Source organism: Gymnoscopelus braueri (assembly GCF_963280865.1).
Source record: "Gymnoscopelus braueri genome assembly, chromosome: 3".
Lineage (NCBI taxonomy): Eukaryota > Metazoa > Chordata > Actinopteri > Myctophiformes > Myctophidae > Gymnoscopelus > Gymnoscopelus braueri.
In genome coordinates this window covers 47,679,152-47,702,867 of record NC_137612.1, presented here as the reverse complement: position 1 = coordinate 47,702,867, position 23,716 = coordinate 47,679,152, and the positions used below count along the sequence as shown (strand labels likewise).

General features: G+C 42.4%; 1 protein-coding gene across 1 annotated transcript; it reads right to left on the bottom strand.

The window, feature by feature from the left end:
• Positions 1-5,888: 5,888 nt before the first annotated feature.
• Positions 5,889-23,644, bottom strand: eefsec (eukaryotic elongation factor, selenocysteine-tRNA-specific). Its single transcript, XM_080424201.1, has 9 exons — positions 23,308-23,644; positions 22,522-22,742; positions 20,043-20,250; positions 19,694-19,790; positions 17,263-17,427; positions 15,087-15,395; positions 13,932-14,312; positions 9,539-9,695; positions 5,889-6,303 (listed from the first exon to the last, which is right to left on the bottom strand). The coding sequence occupies exons 1-9, from the start codon at positions 23,400-23,402 to the stop codon at positions 6,119-6,121; spliced, it is 1,818 nt and encodes a 605-aa protein (XP_080280327.1). The 5' UTR covers positions 23,403-23,644; the 3' UTR covers positions 5,889-6,118.
• Positions 23,645-23,716: the final 72 nt, after the last annotated feature.

Sequence of the window (23,716 nt, the reverse complement as noted above, 5' to 3'; positions counted from 1 at the left end):
ACTTTTGGTACTTTAAGTACATTTTGATGCCAATACTTTTGTACTTTTACTCAAGTAAATTTTTGATTCTGGACTTTTACTTATAACAGAGTATTTTTATATCACAGTATTGGTACTTTTACTTAAGTAAAGAATTTGAGTACTTTTTCCACCACTCTCTGTGTGTGTGTGTGTGTGTGTGTGTGTGTGTGTGTGTGTGTGTGTGTGTGTGTGTGTGTGTGTGTGTGTGTGTGTGTGTGTGTGTGTGTGTGTGTGTGTGTGTGTGTGTGTGTGTGTGTGTGCGCGCGTGCGTGCCTGTGTGCGTGCGTGCGTGACGATATGGAAACTGTATATCAATACATTTCTTTATTGAGGTGCCAGCACTAATTTGCATGAGTTTTTTTTTTCTGTCTGAGTAATGAGACAGGAATAGATATGCAAACAACTAGGTGCTGATGGGAGAACAATGGAAGGGTCAATTGCTTTTCTTTCACGAGAGGGCTGTGCCGTTGCCTTGCAACGTTTTCATGCAGCGATCAGCTAACGGGTCTCTTTATGTAATGCACCTGTACACAAAGAAATCGACTTTGGTGGCTCAACTTTGGGGGGGGGGGGGGCGATCTTGTCTGGATGGCACAATTAATCACTTTCAACCTGGCATCCCTGTTTTGGGCGTGTCATTATAGGTGAAGAGCAGATCTACAAGCTGTTTTCGCAGCTGCAACCACTGCTTAAGTGGTTTAAAACAATTCACAACGCAGAAAGGTATTCATACTCTAGTTTATGCCAATGGATATCAAAATACTTTGTATATGGTCTAATGAGAAGCATACATGTTTTAAGGAAAAGGGACGCTCATAGATGCATCCAGCATGAGAAAACTCCACCATAAACATTTCACCTTTTCAAAACTGATCTGTCAGATCCATTAATGTGCAGATCCATCGATTATATCATATAAGGGGGGGCAAGGCTTTTAGTCGTCGAAATGACTTGGGTAGATCCCATCTCTATGCTTCTCATTTGCATTTCATAACAATGGAAAATAAATAAGGCCATAACATTTTTGAAGGGGGAAAAAAAAAGGGAAATTACAGCCTATATAGCTTAATCGTGCAGACGGTCTCGTATTCGTGTTCACGTTAATTTCACACAGGCATGAGAAAGTCAAGAACAAAGCCACTGGGAGAATACAGAGGCTGATGGGAGGGATGGGAGATAAGGAGTACCGGAAATGGAGAACTAAGGCTGAAAAGGCACTGGTGATATTAATTTAAACAATGGCCGTTTTAATCATAGTTAATTACATTTGCAAGGCGCCGGGTGATGGGATTGGGGGGGGGGTTTGGGGTTCTATCTGTGCACATGGCTCATCAGCCCAATGGAGTTGTTTAACCCTTTAAGACCGGGGAAGCATCTTTGTGTCATTTTTAAGATTTCTTTGGTTATTCAAAAATAGCAGATATACAAGCTCATAGCACGGCACAGAGTGCCGCGCTACGAGCTTGTAGATCTGCTATTTTCTTTTTAAATCATGGAAAAATTTTGCGAATCTTTGAATATATATATTTTCTTAAAGCAAACATTTGTACTTTTGGGGGATTCTACTAATGTTTTCTAAATCCTAACAGTTTTTTGAAACAACTTAATAAAACTTAATAAAACACTAACCAGTGGTTCTCAAACTTTTTCATGTCAAGGACCCCCAAAATGATATGTATTTGGTTCCATGGACCCCCCAGAAGTTACAAATAATCGCTTTAAAATAATATATATATATTCATAGATTTTCCAAATTTTTCAAAAATAGCAGATCTACAAGCTTGTAGCTCTGTACATCTGCTATTTTTGAATAGCCAAAGTGTAAAATAAACTTTTTTTTTTGCTCAAATCTAAAAGTGACACAGATGCGTTCCCACTCTTAAAGGGTTAATAGGAGCACACAGATTTCTGTGGTCATAATATGAATACATTAATAAGCATCGTCTCTCTCTAGGAGGGCATATTGATGAAACCGTAAAACAGCACAGGTCGTATTCTTGGCCACGTAAAGAGACAGTAACGTCTCGGCAGAGCTCTTCATCCAAAAACGCCACAGCGAAACAAACCATTTCTGCAGCTGCAGCTAAAACACAATAATCAGACAATGGAGGCGATGTGGGGATAGAACATGTGACGAATATTTCCGAGCAAAGGCTGCGAGTAGTAAGTAGCCTAAACACATCCCCACTGGTTAAATTGTTAATTAATGATGTGCCGGTTTATCAGTAAAACGAACGCTAATTACTCTTTTTAATCTCCTCTGCGTTTCACCACTTTTCTTTTTTTCAAAACCACCTTGGCTTCTTAGTTATCCATCCACCAACCCCCCTTTTCTTTTCTTACTTTCTTTTCACACGGTTGCTTGTTATCTCTGCACATTTCGGACCATTGACGACACATCTGGGCGTTCCGAAGTGTTGACCCTTGACTCTATATACACTGACCTGAGGATGGGGAGGGGGGTTATGGGCGAAAACGGGGTCACTGAAGGTTGCGCGTCGATGGCTTTTTTCTTATCTCTGTGAAGGGACACAACAGAAAATGGGGATAGGACGAGGATTAAATTAATCATTAAGAGTCACTTGGTTGTGGAAGGCCCCGCGCTTAATGTTGAAACCTAGGAGCAGACCCAGGGAATAGGTGTAGATCCCTCTCTCCCAGGGTCTGTCTCTGGTGTTCTCGGCTCAGTGATGCTGCATAAGGGGGAAGACACTCCCAGTACGCCCCCCCCCCCCCCACCCACCCCCCCCCCTGACTGTCTCCTCCTTTCACTACCAGCTACAGCTCGAAAAAGAGGATTATATAGTCCGTCCCAAACCTCACCTAAGCTGAGATGGGACTCCATAGACACACACACAGGCCAACAGGATTAGCATGCATGTTAAAACATATTGGGGGGGGGAAGCGAACCCATGCTCACTTGTGTGTTTTAATGGAATGCAACAGGACGTTTCTTAAAATGTGTTTCTTTAATAAATAAAAATCTGCCTGTTCATCTTCTTAAAGTGACAGGCTGACAAATTTTTTATCGAACATTTACCAGTTGATTGTACAGATTTGGTTCAATTACTTTATTTCAAATGTAATTCTTTCTATGTAACATACAACATTTCTATATGATCATTTAGGCGTGCGTGAGAAATTGCACAATTTAATGACTGTCTGTATCGAAATGAAAAACACAGAATATTCTAGAGCTTAGTAAATCTGTACATAAGCTGCCGATATTGAATAAAGCATTTACTTTCATCTACAACTGTCTTGACTAAAGCATACATAGACTGCTCCGACATCGCTGAAAGGAATTAAAGCAGGGATTGTTTAGGACCATGATGTCAACAGTGATGGTCTCCTCATGTAAATCAGAGTAGCATCGGACAGCAGGAGGGGAATAAATGGGGACAAAAAAAACACGATAAGACGTGAGAACACGGTGGCTAGAGGAAAAAGGATCAAATAAAATGAAATAAAAAAAAGAATGGCAATGGAAAGGGGGGATGGCACAAAGAGAGAAACTGGAGAAAGAAAGACAAGACCAAAAAAGAGAAATGGAGATTTTTTTTCTCCCTTCTTTGCCCGTCTGGTTTTTCTATAAGAGGAACCAGAGGAGATAAGACTAAAAGGACTGTCAGTCAGAGGAACAATCCTAGCTAGTGTCCCCTCCTCCTCATCTTCCTCCTGCCCCCTCTCTCCCGCTCTCCCTCTCTCTCTCTCCAATTTCCACAGATTCCTGCACAGATAGTGGCCGTCCGCGGGGACAGTTTGCTGACATCACCTGGTACATGCAGAATGTCCTGTACGCTACGCCGCGCTCCTCCCTGCCTCTCCGCTATACACTTCCAAGACACACTGTCTAAGGATGGGAAGCAGACAAGACGCTGAATTAACCCGTTGAGACCGGGAACGCATCTCGTGTCATTTTAAAGATGTCTTTGGGCTATTCAAAAATAGCAGATCTACAAGCTCATAGCGCGCTATTTTTGGGAAAAAAACATGAAAATGTGAGCAAATCTTTGAATATATATATTTTTTAAAGCGAACATTTGTTACTCAAATCTTTGCTTCTGGAGGTCCCTGGAACAAAATATTTTAGAAACTAGCTTTAAAAACATACAAGAATTAGAAGATTTGGGACGCCCGCTGGCTTAGCGGTCCAGGCACATACCACATACGCTAGTAATCCAGCTTGACAGCGTGTCGCGGGTTCGGCTCCCGAGCCCGACGACCTTTGCTGTGTGTCACCCCCCCCCCCCCCCATCTCTCTCCCCATTTCCTGTCAGCCTACTTTCCCTATCAATACATTTTTCAAAAAAATTGTAGATCTACAAGCTCATGAGCTTGTATATCTGCTATTTTTTTAATAGCCAAAGAAATCTTAAAATGACACACCGATGCGTTCCCTTCCCGGTCTTTAAGGGTTAAACTGTTTTTACTGTGCGCTGACCGTGCACTTTCTGCATAGTATTGCTCACGGCGTGTGGAATATGATCGTTTTCACAAAATAATCTAAGAGCATACAGATACATTAAATTAATAACATTAACAATTCCGTAACTGTATCATATCCGCTGTTCTTCCTGTATAGTGTGTCCGGGGAGCTCAGTTGGTGGAGCACTTTCCTTCGGACCACATGGTTCTTGGGTTCGACCCCAGGCACTACCAACTCAAGTATACGAGTACCGGGAATAGGCTCCATAGACCATATTCACACGGCGGCCATGTTTCTATGAAGTCAATGAAAGTAGCCACCCCGGGTGGCGGCACTTTCAATGTTAAATTCCAATATGGCCGCCGTGTGAATATGGTCTATGAAACAGCAGCCATATTATCACTTCCTTCACAGGTGTTACCAATGATACTAATGAAGGCTCTGTTCCATTTAGTGTAGCACAGTGGTTCCCAGACTTTTCAGATTTCCACGACCCCCATAACTCTAAGAGTGTACAAATGTACACTCTCAGAGTTACGCACCCGCAAGGGGCCATTTGGAAACCCCTTAAGGAACCATGAGGGGTCCCTGGACCCACATTTTAGACCCTCTGGTGTAGCAGAGTGTTTCAAGTGAGCCAACATGCACAACATCAGCAACCCTGACTCTGTTTGACCAGAATGGAACAGAGCCTTCATTAGTATTATTGGCAACACCTGTGTACAGTATGTATTCACAATGTGGCTGCTGTGCATAGAGCCTATTACTAGGAGCTGGTGGTACTGTAGGAACCATCTCCCAGTGGTCTAGCCTGTGCCTCGAAATGGGGACAGACGCCCTTGTTCTCGGCCACACCGACCTAACAGTACTTACATACTTTTTCCTGTATATTTAGCCAATTCAAATATGGGAATGAGTAACAATGAATCATTTAAATACCAAATATATTTTCTATACGTTAAAAACATACTGCATGCAGCACATTTCCAATCCCTGCACCATAGTACTGTAACATGAGCTGGAATGTCTTTTTTAGACAATTTACCGTAATAAATATACGGTAAATATTAACAATGGTCACACACTAGATAAGAGTCAGAGATACCTCAGCATGAGTTTGTTTTATTAACCTTTGTCAGAAGATCAATAGTCAAATTGTGAGCCATGTCATATCCAACTGGCAATGTGCGTCAAATGCTATAGTATATACACTAACATATTGCCAATATATTAGTGCCAGTTGAGGCACTGTTGTTGACTATGACTACAAACCAACAGAGAGAAAGTGTACTGTATTGATTAAAGACAGGCTCAGGGTAATAACTGAAAAGAGCTGGGATTCAGGCTACAACACCAAAGAAGAATATGCAGTTTAAAACAAAAATAAAAGAATATGCAGTATCAGCACCGACTCTGTAGAAAACGTTTACAACTGAAATAAGAAAACGAGTACCCTCCACCATGGATGGTGGATTGTATTTTTGAATGAAGAGCTCAACGTTACAGTGACGGCAGCTTGGTAACAATGTGTGTGTAACGTTCTGTCGGCAGGAATTAAGAGGCAACCGCAGTGAGATTTACCCCAACGCAGACAGGGCTGCTCCTCATGCCTCGGACTCACTCAGTGGTGCGGCACAGCATTATCAGGAAACGCTGGCATAGCAAAGGTCAGGACTGAACCATCTTTTTGTGGGGATCGAAGACATATCGCTTGAAATGCAGGTGAATGGCCACGGGCTGAGAATCCGCTCTGGCGGCCTCGTCTTCTTTGGCCGGCTCCGCTTTGCCCGCGCCTTTTCCTTTCTTCTTAGAGGTGGAGGACAGCAACTGCTTGGTTTCTGGACGAAGACCCTCTGGGAAAGAACGAGGACAAAGGGGGGGATGGACAGAAAGGGAAAAAGTTATGTCTATTTATAACTACAAGAATCCTGTTAAGCCATTAAGACCGGGAACGCATCTGTGTCATTTTAGATTTCTTTGGCTATTCAAAAATAGCAGATATACAAGCTCATAGCGCGGCACTCGTAGATCTGCTATTTTTGAAAACATTTGTGCAAATCTTTGAATATATATATTTTTTAAACATTTGTAAAATATTTTGAAGCAAAGCAGAAGCAAAGATTTGAGTTACAAAGGTGCTTTAAAAACTATATTTATTCAAAGATTTGCACACATTTTCAAGATTTTTCAAAAATAGCAGATCTACAAGCTCATAGCGCGGCACCGAGTGCGCCTATGAGCTTGTAGATCTGCTATTTTTGAATAGCCAAAGAAATCTTAAAATGCGTTCCCGGTCTTAATGGGTGAAAGGATGTTTTTTGGGCCTTTTCTGTCTTTATTTTATAGTGTACAGTAGAGATGGACAGTAAACAAAGACATGCAACAAAGATCGTTGGGAAACGGGACTCAAACCCGCGATTGCGCTGTCAGGCTACATTAGAGCCTAAGTGCCCGGACCGCTATGCCAGCGGTCCGGGGCACCACAAGAATCACGATTGATTGCAACAAACACTACGTCTCTGTTGTAAATCAAAATGTTTGCTTTTTGAGCTCCTGCGATCGACGCGTATAAACCCGGGTCACGGCGTACACACAGCCCTATATGCTATACACAATGTTTAGTTTGGGGAATGTGTATAAATGATAGTGATCTCTGTCCTGTACCGCTATGTGTGCAGTAGGTAGGGCTATCAACGCTGGAGCCAGTCAGGCATGCCGACCCGGTGATGAACCTGCTGGCCTCTGCCTGGAAGATGCTGCGGATTGATAATGCAGAGAGAAGCCTCCGTCATGGTCTCCTCCTCAGGGTTCTTTCTGCCTTTACGCTCGTGATACCGGTCTGGCCTGGCATTTGCATTCCAGCCCCTAGACTAGTCTATCTAGTGGTGGGAAAAAGTACTCAATTTTTTTTACTTAAAGTAAAAGTATCAATACTGCAGTGCAGAAATACTCGGTTACGAGTGCAAGTCCGGTGTTCAGAATATACTTTAGTAAAAGTGCAAAAGTATTGGCATCAAAATGTACTTAAAGTACCAAAAGTAGAAGTACTAATTATGCAGAAATCTTCAATTTCATGTTTTCAAAATGTATAAAATAATTTGAAAATAGCCGATCTACAAGCTCACAACGCGTCGCATCGCGTCTATATAGGGCTGAAGTGGGTACTGTATTTTTCGTAATAATAATCTAAATCTACAAAGTAACTATAGTAACTAAAGTTTTCAAATAATTGTAGTGGAGTAAAAGTACAATATTTTCCCCTGCAATGCAGTGGAGTAGAACTAAAAGTACCGAAAACTGGAAATACTCCAGTAAAGTAAAAAAAATACCTCAAAATTGTACTTTAAGTACAGTACTTGAGTACATGTACTTTAGTTACTTTCCACCACTGCTATCTACTCCCCCTTTAGCCTCTATTCCCCCGTACAACACTCACCGCCCTGTTTGCACCCACATACAGTTTAGATTTATCTTTATTTCTTCAAGCTCCAAACCTCTTGGTGCCGGTGGGCGAGCTGCTTACTTGGAGCGCGTTCAGAGGAGGAATGTGCTTTTATTTGTTTGTTTGATTTGCACACGTGGAGGTGAGAAATGCTCAGAGAGTGGGGACCGATGTGCTGTCTGGAATGGATGTCTGACCTACCTACCAATGGCGCCAGCATTTCGGGGTTGTTATGGTTATGCCAAGGTGAGGATTGTTATGGTTGCAGGGCAGAGAGTGGGGAAATCTTTACCCGACATCTATGATATCTGCTGACTGGGGCGACTAACACCCCCCCCCCCCCCCCACAGTTCAACACCTACAGTACCACACACACACACACATACTAATTTAGTTTTACAGACAAGTTAAATAGGAGGGTCGTTTATAAATAGCCGTGGTTAGCAACTTTAACATTTTGGTTCCTTTATCAATTATCAACCATTTGTCTTCATGGGAGCCAAACTCTAAATTGTACCGCTCTGCTACCCTATCATTTATTTAGGCTCACACATTCCCATATTATGTGAATTTGAAATGTAACTTCTTATAAAAGGGAAATGGGAGCTCAAGAGTTGAATGGAAGAGGTACATAGCATGGGGGCAATGGACCAGTGTACTGTAACGTATGCCTAAGCTTCACATAACACATCATTACGCATCAGACTTCACACCATGAACAAGAGATGTAGGCTAATTCACAGCATAGAGATGGGCAGAAAAACATCGACACTTAGGACTCCCGTCGGGCCCCTGTGGTCTGGGTTGCTGGGGGCCCTTAGGGCGGGTTTTTTGGGATGAGTTTGAGGTCAGAGGGAGGGGCCGAGGGGGACGTGGAATGGAGTTCAAAAAAAAAAAAAAAAAAAATCAAGTCCTTCTTTCTCTCCCGGACTTCATTCATTCTCTTCTAGTTGTCAATCTTTGTACATGTGGCCTTAAGGGGGATGTTGGAGTGAAAGAGTGAATGGGGGGGGGACCTAAAACACTTTCAGAGAGGTAACATCGCAAAGGGCAAGAGGGCAGACGAATACATGCCGGTGGAGAACAGTATCATCTTCTCCACCAATACCCAGCGGAGTTCCACTGAGCTTTGGCTGAATGTCTGTATTATGTCCAAGACGGAGGATGTGTGTATGCGCACGCGTGCGTGTGTGTGTGATAGAGAAAGAGAGAGAGAGAGACAGAGAGGGGAGTATGTGTGCATGTGTTAAGAGGATGTAAGGTGAGGTTCTCTTTTCTAAATGTTTTTGTTTTCTCTCCTCTCTCCCGGTGCGGAGGAGCCATGGGTTGGGAGCGACAGAAGGTAAAATAAACAGAGAAGCAGACTTCCCCCGGAACACAAGGCAATCCCCAGAAGAACCCTGGGAATGCGGCTCAGGATTTTTCAGGCCTACTGCTTCTCACCACATCCTGGAAAACGGTCCCACCGAACCCACATATCCACGGAGGAAAGCGAGAGAGAGAGAGAGAGAGAGCGTGTTTGGGGCGGAGAGGGAGGCAAAGGCGAGGTAAGGGAGCCTGACAAAGATCCATGCCTTCCTCTGTCAAGGTACATTACTAGGAGTCTGTCACGAATCAGTTAACACGTCACGCACTTAAATCCTCACCTGATATTCGAATCTTGAACTTCCCGCTCTGGCCAAACCCGCCCTCGATGACGCCGGCCTCGCCCGTCGACAGCGTGACCTTCAACCCCACGAAAAGCTGCAGGTTGGTCTCTTTCTTGAACAGGGTTCGGCCAATGACGGTGTAATCGTCGGTCACCTGACCCGGAAAGTGGAAGAAGATTTTTTTTAGCCACAGCGATCATGGTTCAAATCCCACGAACTGGCACACGGAAACACGGAAAACCCCATTAGTGCAAGTAATATAGTTAAACAATATTATGTGAGGGGTTCATCTAATTACAACAATAGTGCAAGGTTCCTTCAGCATAGAGGGCTCAGTGTGTGTCTATGTGAGATCCAAGTTCTATCCTCTAATCTCTAGACCCTGTGGGTCTCCATGCTTCCACCATGTCTGCTGAGGAGGATGACTTGACCTGACTGACTAACCCTACCAGCCAGTCTTCTACGTTCATCATCTGTCTGTCTGTGTGTCTGTCTGTCTCACTCTCTTCAACGACCATCCTTCCTCAAAACTTTGCGGTGCTCGTTTGTGTTGTCCTCTTATCTCCTCATCGCCAAGTTGCCACTGATCTGATAAAGGGAGGGCACCGCTCTGTCTGCAGCTCACCCTTTCTCTCTCTCTGCCTCCTCCTTTCTTTCTTTCTTTAATTTCTTGCCTAACCCACCCCCCCCATTCAGTCATGTGTACATGCGGCCCTGGCACCCGTCGAGCGTGACGGATGGACTGATAAAAACGCGGTCGGGTGTGTGTGCGTGTCTGACAGACTGTGTGAGGTATGATGATGACTGGACGACGCATCATAGACCCGTATCTCAACTATGTCACTTATGTGCCCTCGAGAGAAGGCAGACGCTCATAGACAAGAGTTCAAAGTGCGACTTCCTCTCTAGCTGGCAAGCGGAACGAGGCCCAATGTTACGACACATCGCATAACCCGCGCCTGACCTCTGGCACGCGGCGGTTCAACTCCAGCGTCACTGAGTGGAGCTGTCAACAAGCCTGAGGTGCTAACACAGTGGGGGAGTAACTTGTTCTCACACTTGACCTCTGAGCTGCGTCTCTCGTACCCCACACGACGGCTGGCTGTGCACCAGAGAAGAGCCGAGCTGTAAGCACGACCTGAAGCCAATTCTACAAATGTCTTCTTAATCCCAACAGTTTTCTAAAAAGCTTCTATATCAGTGGTTCTCAAACTTTTTCATAATTGTCAAGATATGTATTTGGCCACGGACCCCCCCATCTCAAAACATTTTGTTCCAGGGACCCCCAGAAGCACAGATTGAGTTAAAAATGTTTTTGAAATAATACATATATTCAAAGATTTGCAAACATTTAAAAAAAAATCTATCAAAAATAGTAGATCTAACATGAGCTTGTATATCTGCTATTTTGAATAGCCAAAGTGTAAAATAATGCTTTTTAGCTCAAATAAAAAAATTACACATGATGCGTTCCAGGTCTTAACTGATTCACTGCCAATCACGTAGATCTACGTGAACCTATTTAAAGCCGCCACGTGCCAATCGCGTAGATCTACGTGAACTTTTTATATATATTTTTTTTCCAATTTGACCCAAAGACCAAGGAGATATGATTTTTCGAAGATCTAGACTCCTATCCACTTCCTTGTTAACTTAAAACGTAAAAATTCTGTATCTCGGCTCCTGAGTACTTTTTTTTTATCAATGAAAAATCTCTGGCACTGGCTAAAAAAAATTGAAAATACCTCTGGCAGTTAATGGGTTAATGGGTTGTCATTATATTGTCAAAAGTTTGTAGAGAGAATTGCTGATCTACAAGCTCACAAGGCATTGCAATGCGACACGTCGTGAGCTTGTCCCGGTATATTGGTTATTTTCGTTGTACAACAAAGTATGCAGGGCTTAATTGGTTGAAGCAACCCCCTGCACACAAAGATGCAGAAATAAAAAAATACTAGCATAGAGGGGTCAGAGGTTACTTAGCCACCCCCCCCCCCCCAAAGCACCAGAATTACAAGAACTTCCCTCTGCGTCAAACTCAACTCACTTCCACTCTTCCAACGCTCTAATAATAAAAGTATTATTTTAACCGTTTTGCAAAGTGGGGTTTCATTTACTCAAGCATAATAATATACTAACATTCACACAAACGGTCAGAAAATAACAGGAAAATATCTAGAGTTCTGTCAAATAAAGTAACACAGGCTTGTTGTCTTTTCTATTGCACATGGTTCCAACACGGAATCATGTCCCAAAAGTTCAGTTTCTGAGCCAGGAAAAAACCCTGCAGACTGCATCAACGTCCAGGGTAAGTTGATGGTTTGCGGTAGACAAGACAATGCCGTCAGTGAGCCAAAACAACGGGGAGGGGAATACGATTGATATAAAACTGAAACCGAGGATGAGCGGAGATGTAAGGGCATGTCATTCCAGAAGACTGAACAATAAAGAAAGGACAGAAAGATAAAGAGAGAGCGAGAGAGAGAGAGATACACAGGGTGGTAGATGAGGAGTGGGGTGGTTAACCCATTAAGGCCCGGGAACGCATCTCCGTCATTCTAAGATTTCTTTGGCTATTCAAAAATAGCATGCAATAGCAATAGAATTAGAATGTGTGAAAACACTTAAAGCGAATATTTGTAATTCAAATCTTTGCTTCTGGGAGTCCCTGGAACAAAATACTTTGAGATGGGGGGTCCGCGGATCAAATATGTATCATTTTGGGTGGTCTTTGACATGAAAAGGTTTGAGAACCACTGATTATAGCAACATAAGTTTTAAAAAAATACATTTATAAGACATTTGTAGAATCCCCAGAAGCAAAGGTTTGAGTTACAAATGTTCGCATTAAAAAGATTCACATATTCAAAGATTTTCAAGATTTTTCAAAAAAAATAGCAGATCTACAAGCTCATAGCGCGGCACCGAGTGCCGCGCTATGAGCTTGTATATCTGCTATTTTTTGAAAGCCCAAAGAAATGTACAGTGATGCTTTCCCCCGGTCTTGATGGGTTAATGTACAGAGTCAGTGTGGATATTCCTGGGCCACTCAGGTGTGTCCAAACAGCGCCAGGAGCCCACAGCCAGACAGGAGTCTGTTGGCGTCAGGCTGGCCACCCGGGCAACGCATGCGTGTCACAGTACATGCTACAGCACGCATACCTACCCCGTGCCTCCTGCATTGTTCATGAGGCAGGGTGCCACACATAATGTGTGTGTGTGAGTGCGTGTGGGTGTACAATAGCAGCTCAGTCTGAGCGGCACGCTCCGCTGCCACCAGCGATGACAAACATCCTATAACAAAGATGGAGAGAGTGCAAGAAGAGGGTGAACAAGGTGAGGGCACAGGGACAAAGGTCACTGGTCCCCGTGGTGCAGTGGCGGGGACACAGGATGTGTCTAAATGACTGGCAGTGGGTGAGTTTTATAAGCTTAGATATCGTGATGTCAATATATATATATATATTTTTTTTTTTTTTATGTTTTCATCTTGACACTGTAAAGCACTTTGTAAACACTGTTTTCGAAAAGAGCTTTATAAATAAAGTTTATTATTATTATTATTATTATTAATATTATTATTATTATTATATGACGACAATTCTCGGCTACTTCTTCCGCAAACGCTGTGTGGGATAAAATAGACTAGGCGTGTGTTTTTTATTATTTTTTGGGGGGACTTTTTGGGGGGCTTTTCTGCCTTTATTGATGGTACAGAGTGGAGGTAGACAGGAAACAGGGAGAGAGAGACGGGGAGTGACACGTAGCAAAGGTCGTCGGGATCGGGATTCGAACCCGCGACGCGCTGTCAGGCTGTATAGAGCCTATGTGTGGTATGCGCCTGGACTGCTAGGCCAGCGGGCGCCCCACCAGGCGAGTATTTTGAATGCACTGGCCAAACACACAAGCATTGCCTAGAGTGGCCGGAATACATATAGCACGAAGTGCCGCGCTATGAGCTTGTAGATCTGCTATTTTTGAAAAATCGTGAAAATGTGTGCAAATCTTTAAATACATATATTTTTTAAGATTTTTAACTCAAATCTTTGCTTCTGGGACCCCCTGGAACAAAATATTTTGAGATGGGGGTCCGTGGCCAAATACATATAATGTTGGGGGGTCCTTGACATGAAAAAGATTGAGCACCACTGATATAGAAACATAAGTTTTTCAGAAAACTGTTGGGATTTAGGAGACATGTAGAATTGTCTTCAGGTCTTAATGGGTTAATAAAGTATTCAATCAACAAACAAATCATCTCATAGGGTAGGGCAAGCTGTCAATCTGGGTGGGCCTGTGCCTAGCCAGGCCCTCTGCCCACAGACAGGCAGACTGACAGTCAGGTGCAGGTGAGAGACAAGACAACATGGTAGCATTAACGTGAACTCACCCGTTCCACCTGGCCCTCCTTGTGCTTGGTCTTGTAGATGCGCAGGCGGGGCAGGGCCGTCTCCGCGTAGCCCTTGTCCTCGAAGCCCTCCAGGAGACGTCCCTGGAAGGCCAGCCTGCACGCGTTGGCGTGGATGTCCGCGTCCAGCTTGGAGCCGATCACCAGGCAGAGCGAGGGACACGTGACCGGCCGCTCAAACTCCAACAGCGCCCACTGTTCGGGGTCAGGCCCTGGCCCTGCCCCCCCCGGCCCCGCCTCTCCCCGACCCGCGACGACGTAGTCCTCCTGGTGAAAGTACTCACGCTCGAAGGAGAAGGGCGTGTCCAAGGGGTGAGGCTGGGGGTTTGAGGAGGAGACGGGCGGCGGCGTGGCGTCCGAGGACTAGGGATGTGTAAAAGTGACCAAAATGAAAATCGATTACTATAATTCTATTCTTACCGATTATTCGAATATTCGACCACGCCCCTTTTGTTTTTTTTTTGTTTTTTTTTGATTAGATGTCTTTATTATCCACAAGGGAAAATTGTTTTGCTCAGGTCAATGCATACATTCAACAAGACAATACATAAATAACACCACAACTCATTCAGTGCCACTGGACGTCTAAGACGTCCGTTAATATAAGCCCTTAGTGCCACTGGACGTCTAAGACGTAAAAAAATAATAAAACAATAATAATAATAATAATAATAATAATAATTCTAAAATATATATTTATTTATTTTTTGGGGATTTTTTTTTTCAGAACCCAAGATATCATGATTTGAAAATATTCTGCTCCATTCACTCTTTGTTTAACTTCTTACTGAAAAAGGCTGTATCTCGGCTCCTAAGCACTTTTTTTTTACAATGAATTTTGGCTGTGGCACTTAGAGCCAAACTGCCATAAATAAGCCGGGCACTGAATGAGTTAAACTGGGATTTGTTTGGGTGAAATTGTTCTGGGGATTTTCATCAAATGACTCATAGGTTACAATAACAGCATTACATTGGCCTATAAACTGATTTTCAGAAATTAACAAAGACAGTGGCATGTACATCTTTTACATTATTGTAACTAAACTATTAAATACTTGGTGAAATAAACAATATAGTCTTTGCAACAGGAAAAAAAAACGACTATTAGAATATTCGAATAGTCGGACTCATCCCTACCGAGGACTCTGGGCCGGCGGCGTCCGCGCCGGGCGGCAAGCCGAAGAAGCTCACCCTCGCCATGACCGTCTCGTGGCCCACGGTGATGTGGAACTTGGCGCGCGTGGAGAGAGAACCCCGGAAGTATCCGATCTTCCTCACGGAGATGAGCGCCGCGTGGAGCGTGCGCAGCGAGCCGGGCGTGCACACCACGCCGCGCTCCAGCAGCTTGGGGTCGAACTGCGTCACACACACGCCCACGCGGTCGCCCTGCATGGCGCCCGACACGGGCTTCCGGAACATCTGCACCGACTTCACCTTCTTGGTCACCTGATGATGTCAGAGGGGACAGAAAGGACAGTGACTTCTAAAGCCTGAGTTATAGTTAGGCTTTTTTTTTTACCCGTTTTCAATCCAGCCACACTCTTTAACATGTGACGTGGTTAGAAACAAATAATTTAATTTCCTTTACAGAGTCTGTACTCTTTAACAATGACAAGACATTATGATTCAAATTAAATCCGGTGGCATATGTGATATACTGTATGGTAAATGGTGCATTTATATGCGATTTTATCCAAAGCCCTTTTCAATGTGCTTAAGGGTTCAGTGTCTCAAGGACACTTTGACAGTGACACAGAACCGGGATCGAACAGGGAACATTCTGATGCCATAGCGGCCACTCTACCTCCTGAGCCACTGCCACCCCAGTACATTATCCCGGACGGGATACCAATTTCATCCAATCAGGAAAGCAAAATCATACAGGGTACAAAATAAACTAGAAAAGTGCTCTCCTCGGGGTGCAGATCCCCGCCATGCTGGGTTTCCTACCCAGGGCTGTGTTGCGACCTATTAGAACGCCTTGTGGCATTGTGTGCAAAATGGGCCCCTCCCGCAAACTTTGAAAACCAATCGGAATGGAATCTGAAATACATCTTGTGTGGGGTTGTCTCTCCTGATTGGATACCCCAGAAACTGTATTTACTGTTGACTAAAGCGTTGGAGAGATGTCACTGAACAAACACTCTATAGCAGTGATTACGGAATCACTGCTGTAATCCGTAAACACTGACTACGGATCGGAATATACAGCTTTAACTTTTGAACAATAAAATTCACTTACAGCACCGTTAACTTCTCAAAATCTTAATTGCACAATTTCATGAAATTGTGGATGTTGGATGTTGCTAAACACCTGAATTTCAATAATAATAATAATATAAACCTAAATATTAATAATAAAATATCAATAATCATGCTTTACCAAAAGTTCCTAAATCTACTTTACCAATCAGTCTGGACTCTGGGTTGCAGGCTATAACAAACCTGCTATAAGTCAGACACGGTTATTTAGCTCTTTGCTGCCACGCAGTGGTCAATGTGATGGCCACAGGCCACACTGCAGGACGGGGGTGACTGCATCTGGTCTAAATTACCCAACTCCTGCCCTGCCAATCAACCCCCAATCCCTTCATCCTGCCCTCCCTATGTACATATACCGACACATCCTCTAGACCCACTTTACCACCTCTCATTCCTTTTCTCCTCTTCCAGTCAACTTCTGAACTTCCGACACGCGCTATGGTTTCTTCCGAAAGCCTTCCCAGCACTGGGGTTGCTGCTTGCTAGTCAGTACCAGTGGTGGAAAAAGTACTGAATTTGTTTTACTTAAGTAAAAGTATCAATACCGCAATGTAGAAGTACTCTGTTACAAGTAAAAGGCCTGTGTTCAAAATGTTACATGAGTAAAAGTGCAAAAGTACTGCCATCAAAATATACTTAAAGTACCAAAAGTCAAAGTAGTTTTATTTTGGAAAATAGCAGATCTACAAGCTCAAAACGCGTCACGATGCGACACGTAGATCGGCTATTTTTAAATAGCCTAGGTATAAAATAGGGCTGATGTAGTTAATGTGTGTTTTATAATATAATAATTAATATCTACAAGGTAACTAGTAACTAAAGTTTTCAAATAATTGTAGTGGAGTAAAAGTACAATATCTGCCTCTGAGATGTAGTGGAGTAGAAGTAAAAATATTGAAAATGGGAAATACTCCAGTAAAGTAAAAACAAAATCCTCAAAAGTCTACTTAAGTACAGTACTTGAGTAAATGTACTTAGTTACTTTCCACCACTGGTCAGTACAGTGTCCAATGATTCTCCATAATATCAGGCCTGTTCATCATAGCGTTACCTTGAGGGCAGGGATCTCCACGGTGTCGTTGACGGCCAGCGCCCCCTGCAGGATGGTCCCCGTCATCACCGTTCCCTGGCCGCGGATGGAGAAGCAGTGGTCCACGGCCATCAGCAAGGCACCCTTGGGGTCTCTGTGAGGAAGGTACGCCTGCCTCTTCAACAGCTGAGAGACGGACAGAAAAGCAGAAAGAGGCGTGCACGCCCACACACACAGTTATCCACTGTTATCCATAACACACAGCTATCCATATTTCTTTATTAAATATTCATTATTGCCTATAGATAAAGGTACATGTTTTTCAAACCTGCTTATTTAAAACCTGCTTATTTATAAATTAAACAAGACATTCCCTATTCTTTTCATATTTTTTTCATGTTACATTCAGTCCTACCCCACAAGGCAAAGAGATGATTTTAATTTACCTTTTTTGTCGTACTTCTAAACATCAATAATTCATCAAATTTAGAGGCCCTCAGTTGTGGAGCTCTCGAGATGCATCACTTAAGTCTTCACAATCCTTCCCAATATTTAAGAAACATTTAAAACAATAGCTTATTTCTTCCTTACTGTAGTCCATTGATTTAGTAATCTTTACAAAATAGTTTTTTGGTCTTTTTCTTCTTTTGTGCAGTGTTTGTGTTTTTATTTCTTTATTGCACCCCTAGTAAACTTGTATTACTTTATATTGTTCTTATTGAACTTTTAAACCTGTAATTTAATGACCTCTTCCATGAAGGAAAGGATTCCAAATAAGCCTGCCGGCTTCTTCCTTTCCTTGCACAGCAACTTGTTTTCTTTGATATGGACTGTCCGTTTCTATATTTCTTATAACAATGTGCTAATAAACTAAACTAAACTAAACTGTCCTCACAATGCGAGGTCATTTGTCCCTGCAGGCACGAAAAGACATGCGAGGCATACACAAACATACAAGCTGGTGTTAATTAGAACCATATCTAGACCTGTGTGTCCAGTGGCTCCATAAACACCGCCTGAGACTTATGCTCTAAATACTGCTCTGAACCAGTGGTGTAAAGCACTTTTACTCAAGTACATTTACTCAAGTACTGTACTTAAGTACAATTTTGAGGTACTTTTACTTTACTGGAGTTATTTCCAATTTTCAATACTTTTACTTCTACTCCACTACATCTCAGAGGCAAATATTGTACTTTTACTCTACTACAATTATTTGAAAACTTTTATTACTAGTTATTTTGCAGATATAAATTATTACATTATAAAACATACATTAACCACTTTTGCCCTATTTTATACCTAGGCTATTTGAAAATAGCCGATCTGCTATTTTCAAACATTTTAGTACTTTTACTTTTGGTACTTTAAGTACATTTTGACACCAATACTTTTGTACTTTTACTCAAGTAAAATTTGAATTCCAGACTTTTACTTGCAACAGAGTATTTCTACATTGCAGTATTGATACTTTTACTTAAGTAAAACATTTGAGCACTTTTTCCACCACTGCTCTGAACCCAGATGTCCACTGCTCTTCACACACCCAAGGAAAGAATTGCTAACCACCACTCCTAGAGCGTAACATTCAAATTCAAGTAACATGAACTAATGGGGCGTCCGGGTGGCACAGGGGGTTTGAATCCCCCCATGGTGCCTCTGGCTTTGCCGGGCACGCCAACCAACACAATTGGACGTGTTGACGGTGGGAGGAAGCTGGCAGTGTAGGGTCTCTGTTGCTGCACTAGCAACTCCTACAGGTCGGCTGGGGCACCTTGTTCAGCAGGGAGTGGAACTGGGAGGGATAGTGTGTTCCTCGGCACGTGAAAACTCCTCACTGTAAGGTGAGAAGAGGTTGTTGGCCACTTCATGTCTATCAGAGGAGACACATGGTTGTCTACACCCTCCCCAGAACAATCAGTATGGGTTAGCACTTAGCAATGACAGGGACTATATACTGTACATGGGGGGGCTGGCAAATTGATAGATTTTTTTTTAATATATATATATATATGAACTAACTTATTACTGTGGTCTTATATGGTAAGACATTCATTATGACATACCACCGTAGGACCCCTTCATTCGGCTCCTGCTCCTACTGATTGTACAAATGCCTTCTAGATCAGTAGTTCTCACACTTTCAAGATTTTTCAAAAACATTCAAAAATAGCAGATATGTACAAGCTTGCAGCGCGGCACGAAGCTTTTTTTGATTGCCAACGCAAAAATCTAAAATGACACAGATGCTTTCCCGGTTTTAATGTTTGATCTGCATTATAAGTGCTAATATTTAACCAAAGCTAAACAAATAGTTTATTGTCGTCTAATTAAATAGAATCTAACTTATTAGCAATTGTAAAAAATGGTGCCATTTCTTCCAGTGTGAGGTACATTAGCAATCAGATGGGTACACAGTGGGGCAGCAGAGCAGAGTGTTTCCTGTCATTACCTCCATTAGGTCCGGCACTCCCTGAGGCTCCTCTGTGTCAGGGGCTTCGGGTCCCCCAGGCTTGGCTGCCACGGCAATTACAGGACAATCTTTGAATCTGTCCCAAACGGTGGAAGAGGCGTGTTAGTAATACAGCATGTTGCAAATTTTAACATTAATTACATTATTGCTGTCGGGCAGAAACCTCTTATCTCCACCATATTCTAATTCATGCGTTGCTTGCCAAAAAGAACTGATCTACAAGCTACAGTAACAAGTTCCAACGCATCACATTGTGATGTTTGTTGTTAGCTTGCAGATCAGTTATTTCAGGCAAAAATGGCACCAACATACTGTCTACAATGCATACCTGGTGTTCTCCAAGGTTTTGTGTAGCCTCTTGGTCATTTTGTCGATGGCGCTCTGCCTCTTGTTGGCTGGAAGGAGGTCAGTCTTGTTTAGGATGACGACCATTCGAGGGCAGGTCAGCTCTCCTATGAGCAGACACTCTGCTGTCTGGGTCTGGACGCCTTTCACCACGTCCACCACCAGCATCATCAGATCAATGATCTGGGCCCCTGCAATGTACACACACAGTATATGATGGTTAAAGTATGGTTTATATACACTTGCCGAAAACAATTTGTATACACGTATATATTAACCCCTTCAATCCGGGAACGCATCCGTGTCATTTTAGATTTGAGCTATAACCATTATTTTATACTTTGGGCTATTGAAAAAAAAACAGATATAAAAGCTCATAGTGCGGCAAGCTTGTAGATCTGCTATTTTTGAAAAATCGTGAATATTTGTGCAAAACTTTGAATATGTATTTTTTAAAGGGAACATTTGTAAAATATTTTGTCCCAGGGACCTCCAGAATTAAAGATTGGAGTTACAAATGTTCGGTTTAATAAATACATATTCAAAGATTTGCACCCATTTGCGCGATAAAAAAAAAAAAGCAGATCTACAAGCTCATAGCGCAGAACTTGGTGCCACGCTATAAGCTTATATATATCTGCTATTTTTCAAGAGCCAAAGAAATCTAAAATGACAGAGATGCGTTCCTGGTTTTAATGGGTTAAATGAAAAAGAAAGAAGGGTTTGCGCCGTGTTTTTCACTATGAATTCGATTTTAGTACGACCTTTCTTTGTTTGCAATCTCTGCAACAAACGTGAAAGCAATGCTGGAGCATTCTTCTTGATCTTCTGTACAAATCTGGAGCAGGTACTTGACCACTTAACCCCTACAGTTGATCTATACTAGATCCAAAAGATTTTTCCCCTCAACAACAAATCTCTTTGACGGAAATAGCAAATCTACAAACTCAGAACGCATCACAATGCATTTCGTTGTGAGGTTATAGATCTGCTATTTTCCACCGAATGTTTGCCCCTGAATAGTGACGCTAGGGTTACTGTGTTTAAGCACTTATTTTATACTTTAAAAATTATGGGGGAAATAGCTAATGTTTCACCTTTATCATCTCATGCCCAAAGGGATGCCAGCCAGGTTAAAAGTGGTTATAAAACTCTGTGTCAGAGCGTTTTGATCTGGGTCAGTTAATGGTGCTGAAATGTGCAGCAGATTTGAAAATGGACATATTGGTCAGTCCCTGTTGAGGCTTCATAAATTCATACAGTGAAGTTGACAATAGTAATGAAAACAGCAACAAGACACAGCTACCCAAGAAAAACACCAGAACAAGAGGAAAAATTAAGGGAGGGGTGCAGAGAGAGGGAGAGAGGGCGAGAGAGGGCTAGAGGGCTGAAATTAGAGCTCTGGCTCTCTTGGTCGTCTTTCCTCTCCCTCTTTTCTTTCCCTGACTTTGGCAGTGTTTCTTTCCTGTGCTCTCCCCACCAGGGACAGGAGGGGAAGTTTAATACATACCCCAAATCCCCACACTTTCCTTCCTCCTTAATCTACAGCATGTGCCATCCACTGGCTTCATTCAAGATACAGCCACATATACAACTGTGTGTGCGTGCGTGCGTGTGCGTGTGCGTGTGTGTGTGTGTGTGTGTGTGTGTGTGTGTGTGTGTGTGTGTGTGTGTGTGTGTGTGTGTGTGTGTGTGTGTGACAGTGAGCAAGAAAACAAGAGAGGGAGAAAGAGAGAGAGAGATAGTGAGCAAGTGCCTTTATCCTGTGTACATCTTAAATGTACAGTTTTCTTAACAGTCATTATTACTCGTTATCAAATCAATCTAGGTGACAGTATAACATATGAGAGCAGCTGTGATTACTTACTAGTGATTCCTCTTTTGTGCAGAGTGAATTCATGCAGAACTGGAAGAGTAAGTTCACTGTCTACTGTAACTTTGGCCTTGTCTCACACTCCCAACATCCTCTCTGTCTGAAATGTTAAACTAAAGCTACTTGCAGATTGTAAGCGCCCTCTGCTGGGTATTGTCAGAGCACAGCTCCACCTGTCATGGATAATAATAATATAATTCCAATGAAAATGGAATCTACAGGTTAACTGCTTATTTAATTTATATATATATATATATATATATATATATATATATATATATATATATATATATATATATATATATATATATATATGGGCATGTTTAGAAATTGTGATTTTTGTGTGTTTTGTTAAGCGACTTTGGGTACCTTGAAAAACACTTTATATTATTATTATAATAATAATAATAATGTATGTATGTATTATTAACAACAGTAATACACAACAAACTATACTGCCTTAGAGGCAGTTCACCTACAAATACACAGTAAAGACCTCGGTGCTTTATCCAGTTTGTACACTCTCACAGTTAAGAGTTTCAGTGTAGCTTCTATAAACTGTACACTTTTTACACTTTTAAGAGCTCACCCCCAATAATGGTGCGGATGAGAGACGCGTGTCCGGGACAGTCTACCAGGGTGAACTGCAGGCTGTCATACTGCTCTCCTCCTCCTCCGCTCTCCTCCTGCAGGAGGTGCTGTGGGAGGTCCACGGTGAAGGAGGAGAAGCCCAGGTCCAGGGTGATGCCTCTCTCCTTGGACTGGGGGTTCTTGTCGAAGGCAGCCGTGGAGGCGGTGCTGCTGAGAGCCCTGGCGTCATAGGCCTGTCACAATTATTACATCATCTTCTAATCTCGTCCAATTATTTGAGATAATCGTAATTATTTTTGGCATAATCGTCACAAATCGTTTCCATGTTGAATTTCGTTTCAAATTTTCAAATATAAAAAAAATGCAGAAATAGCAGATCTACAAACTTACAACGCGTGACGCGTTGTAAGCTTGTAGATCAGCTATTTCTGCTATTTTTACATGTGTAAAAATTATTAAATATGTCAATTTCTGTGTATGTTTAAGTTATTTGTCATATCTGCCCTATGCAATTTTTTATTACGAAGCCTAAAAGGCAAACAGAAATGAAATTCGTATCCATATGTTCCATGTTCAATGCCAAACACACAATTAAATTAATTAATCGTCAACTTAAATTTGTAGTCGTGACTATACACAGGACCCCAATGGAAACAAGCCATAGTGCTTTCTTGGATTTAAATCCTTTTAGCATCCTTTTGTATTGAACTGTACTCTGTGTTGTTGTTTTTTGCAAACTGTTAATATATAGTATTCAACCAACCAATCAAACACACAGCCCTACCTGGCCAGAGAGGTCTTCCCACTGTCCACATGTCCAAGGACCCCCACGTTGAAGTTCAGGGTCCTTCTAGTGCTGCTGCTGTCTGCTGCCATCATTGATCCAACATGGACCTTGATCCTGGCTGACTGAAGTGTACTGTTGTTTGAGAACTTGTGACTATTATTAGCTTTTTCTCGAATGAAAGTCTTGTCATATTTGTTCCATGACAACTTATCAAGCTGTATTACGTGTTAAATAAACTTCGGTTCCAAAGAAAAGTCAATGTAAATGCAATAAACACACTTTGTAACTGTTATTGCAAATCTAACATCAAACATCCAACAACCATCCACTTCTTTCCCCCGAGTAGCATCGAATTCCGTCCGGCAGACAACACAAAGCGGAACGTTTGCTAAGATATACAACATAA

Excerpts from the sequence above, each read along its gene's own strand:
- eefsec (XM_080424201.1), bottom strand. The coding sequence starts at position 23,402 with ATGATGGCAGCAGACAGCAGCAGCACTAGAAGGACCCTGAACTTCAAC. Across the intron at positions 15,396-17,262 it reads TGGAGATCCCTGCCCTCAAG|GTGACCAAGAAGGTGAAGTC; the intron begins GTAACGCTATGA and ends TGACATCATCAG. Across the intron at positions 9,696-13,931 it reads AGGAGGGCCAGGTGGAACGG|GTGACCGACGATTACACCGT; the intron begins GTGAGTTCACGT and ends TTTCCGGGTCAG.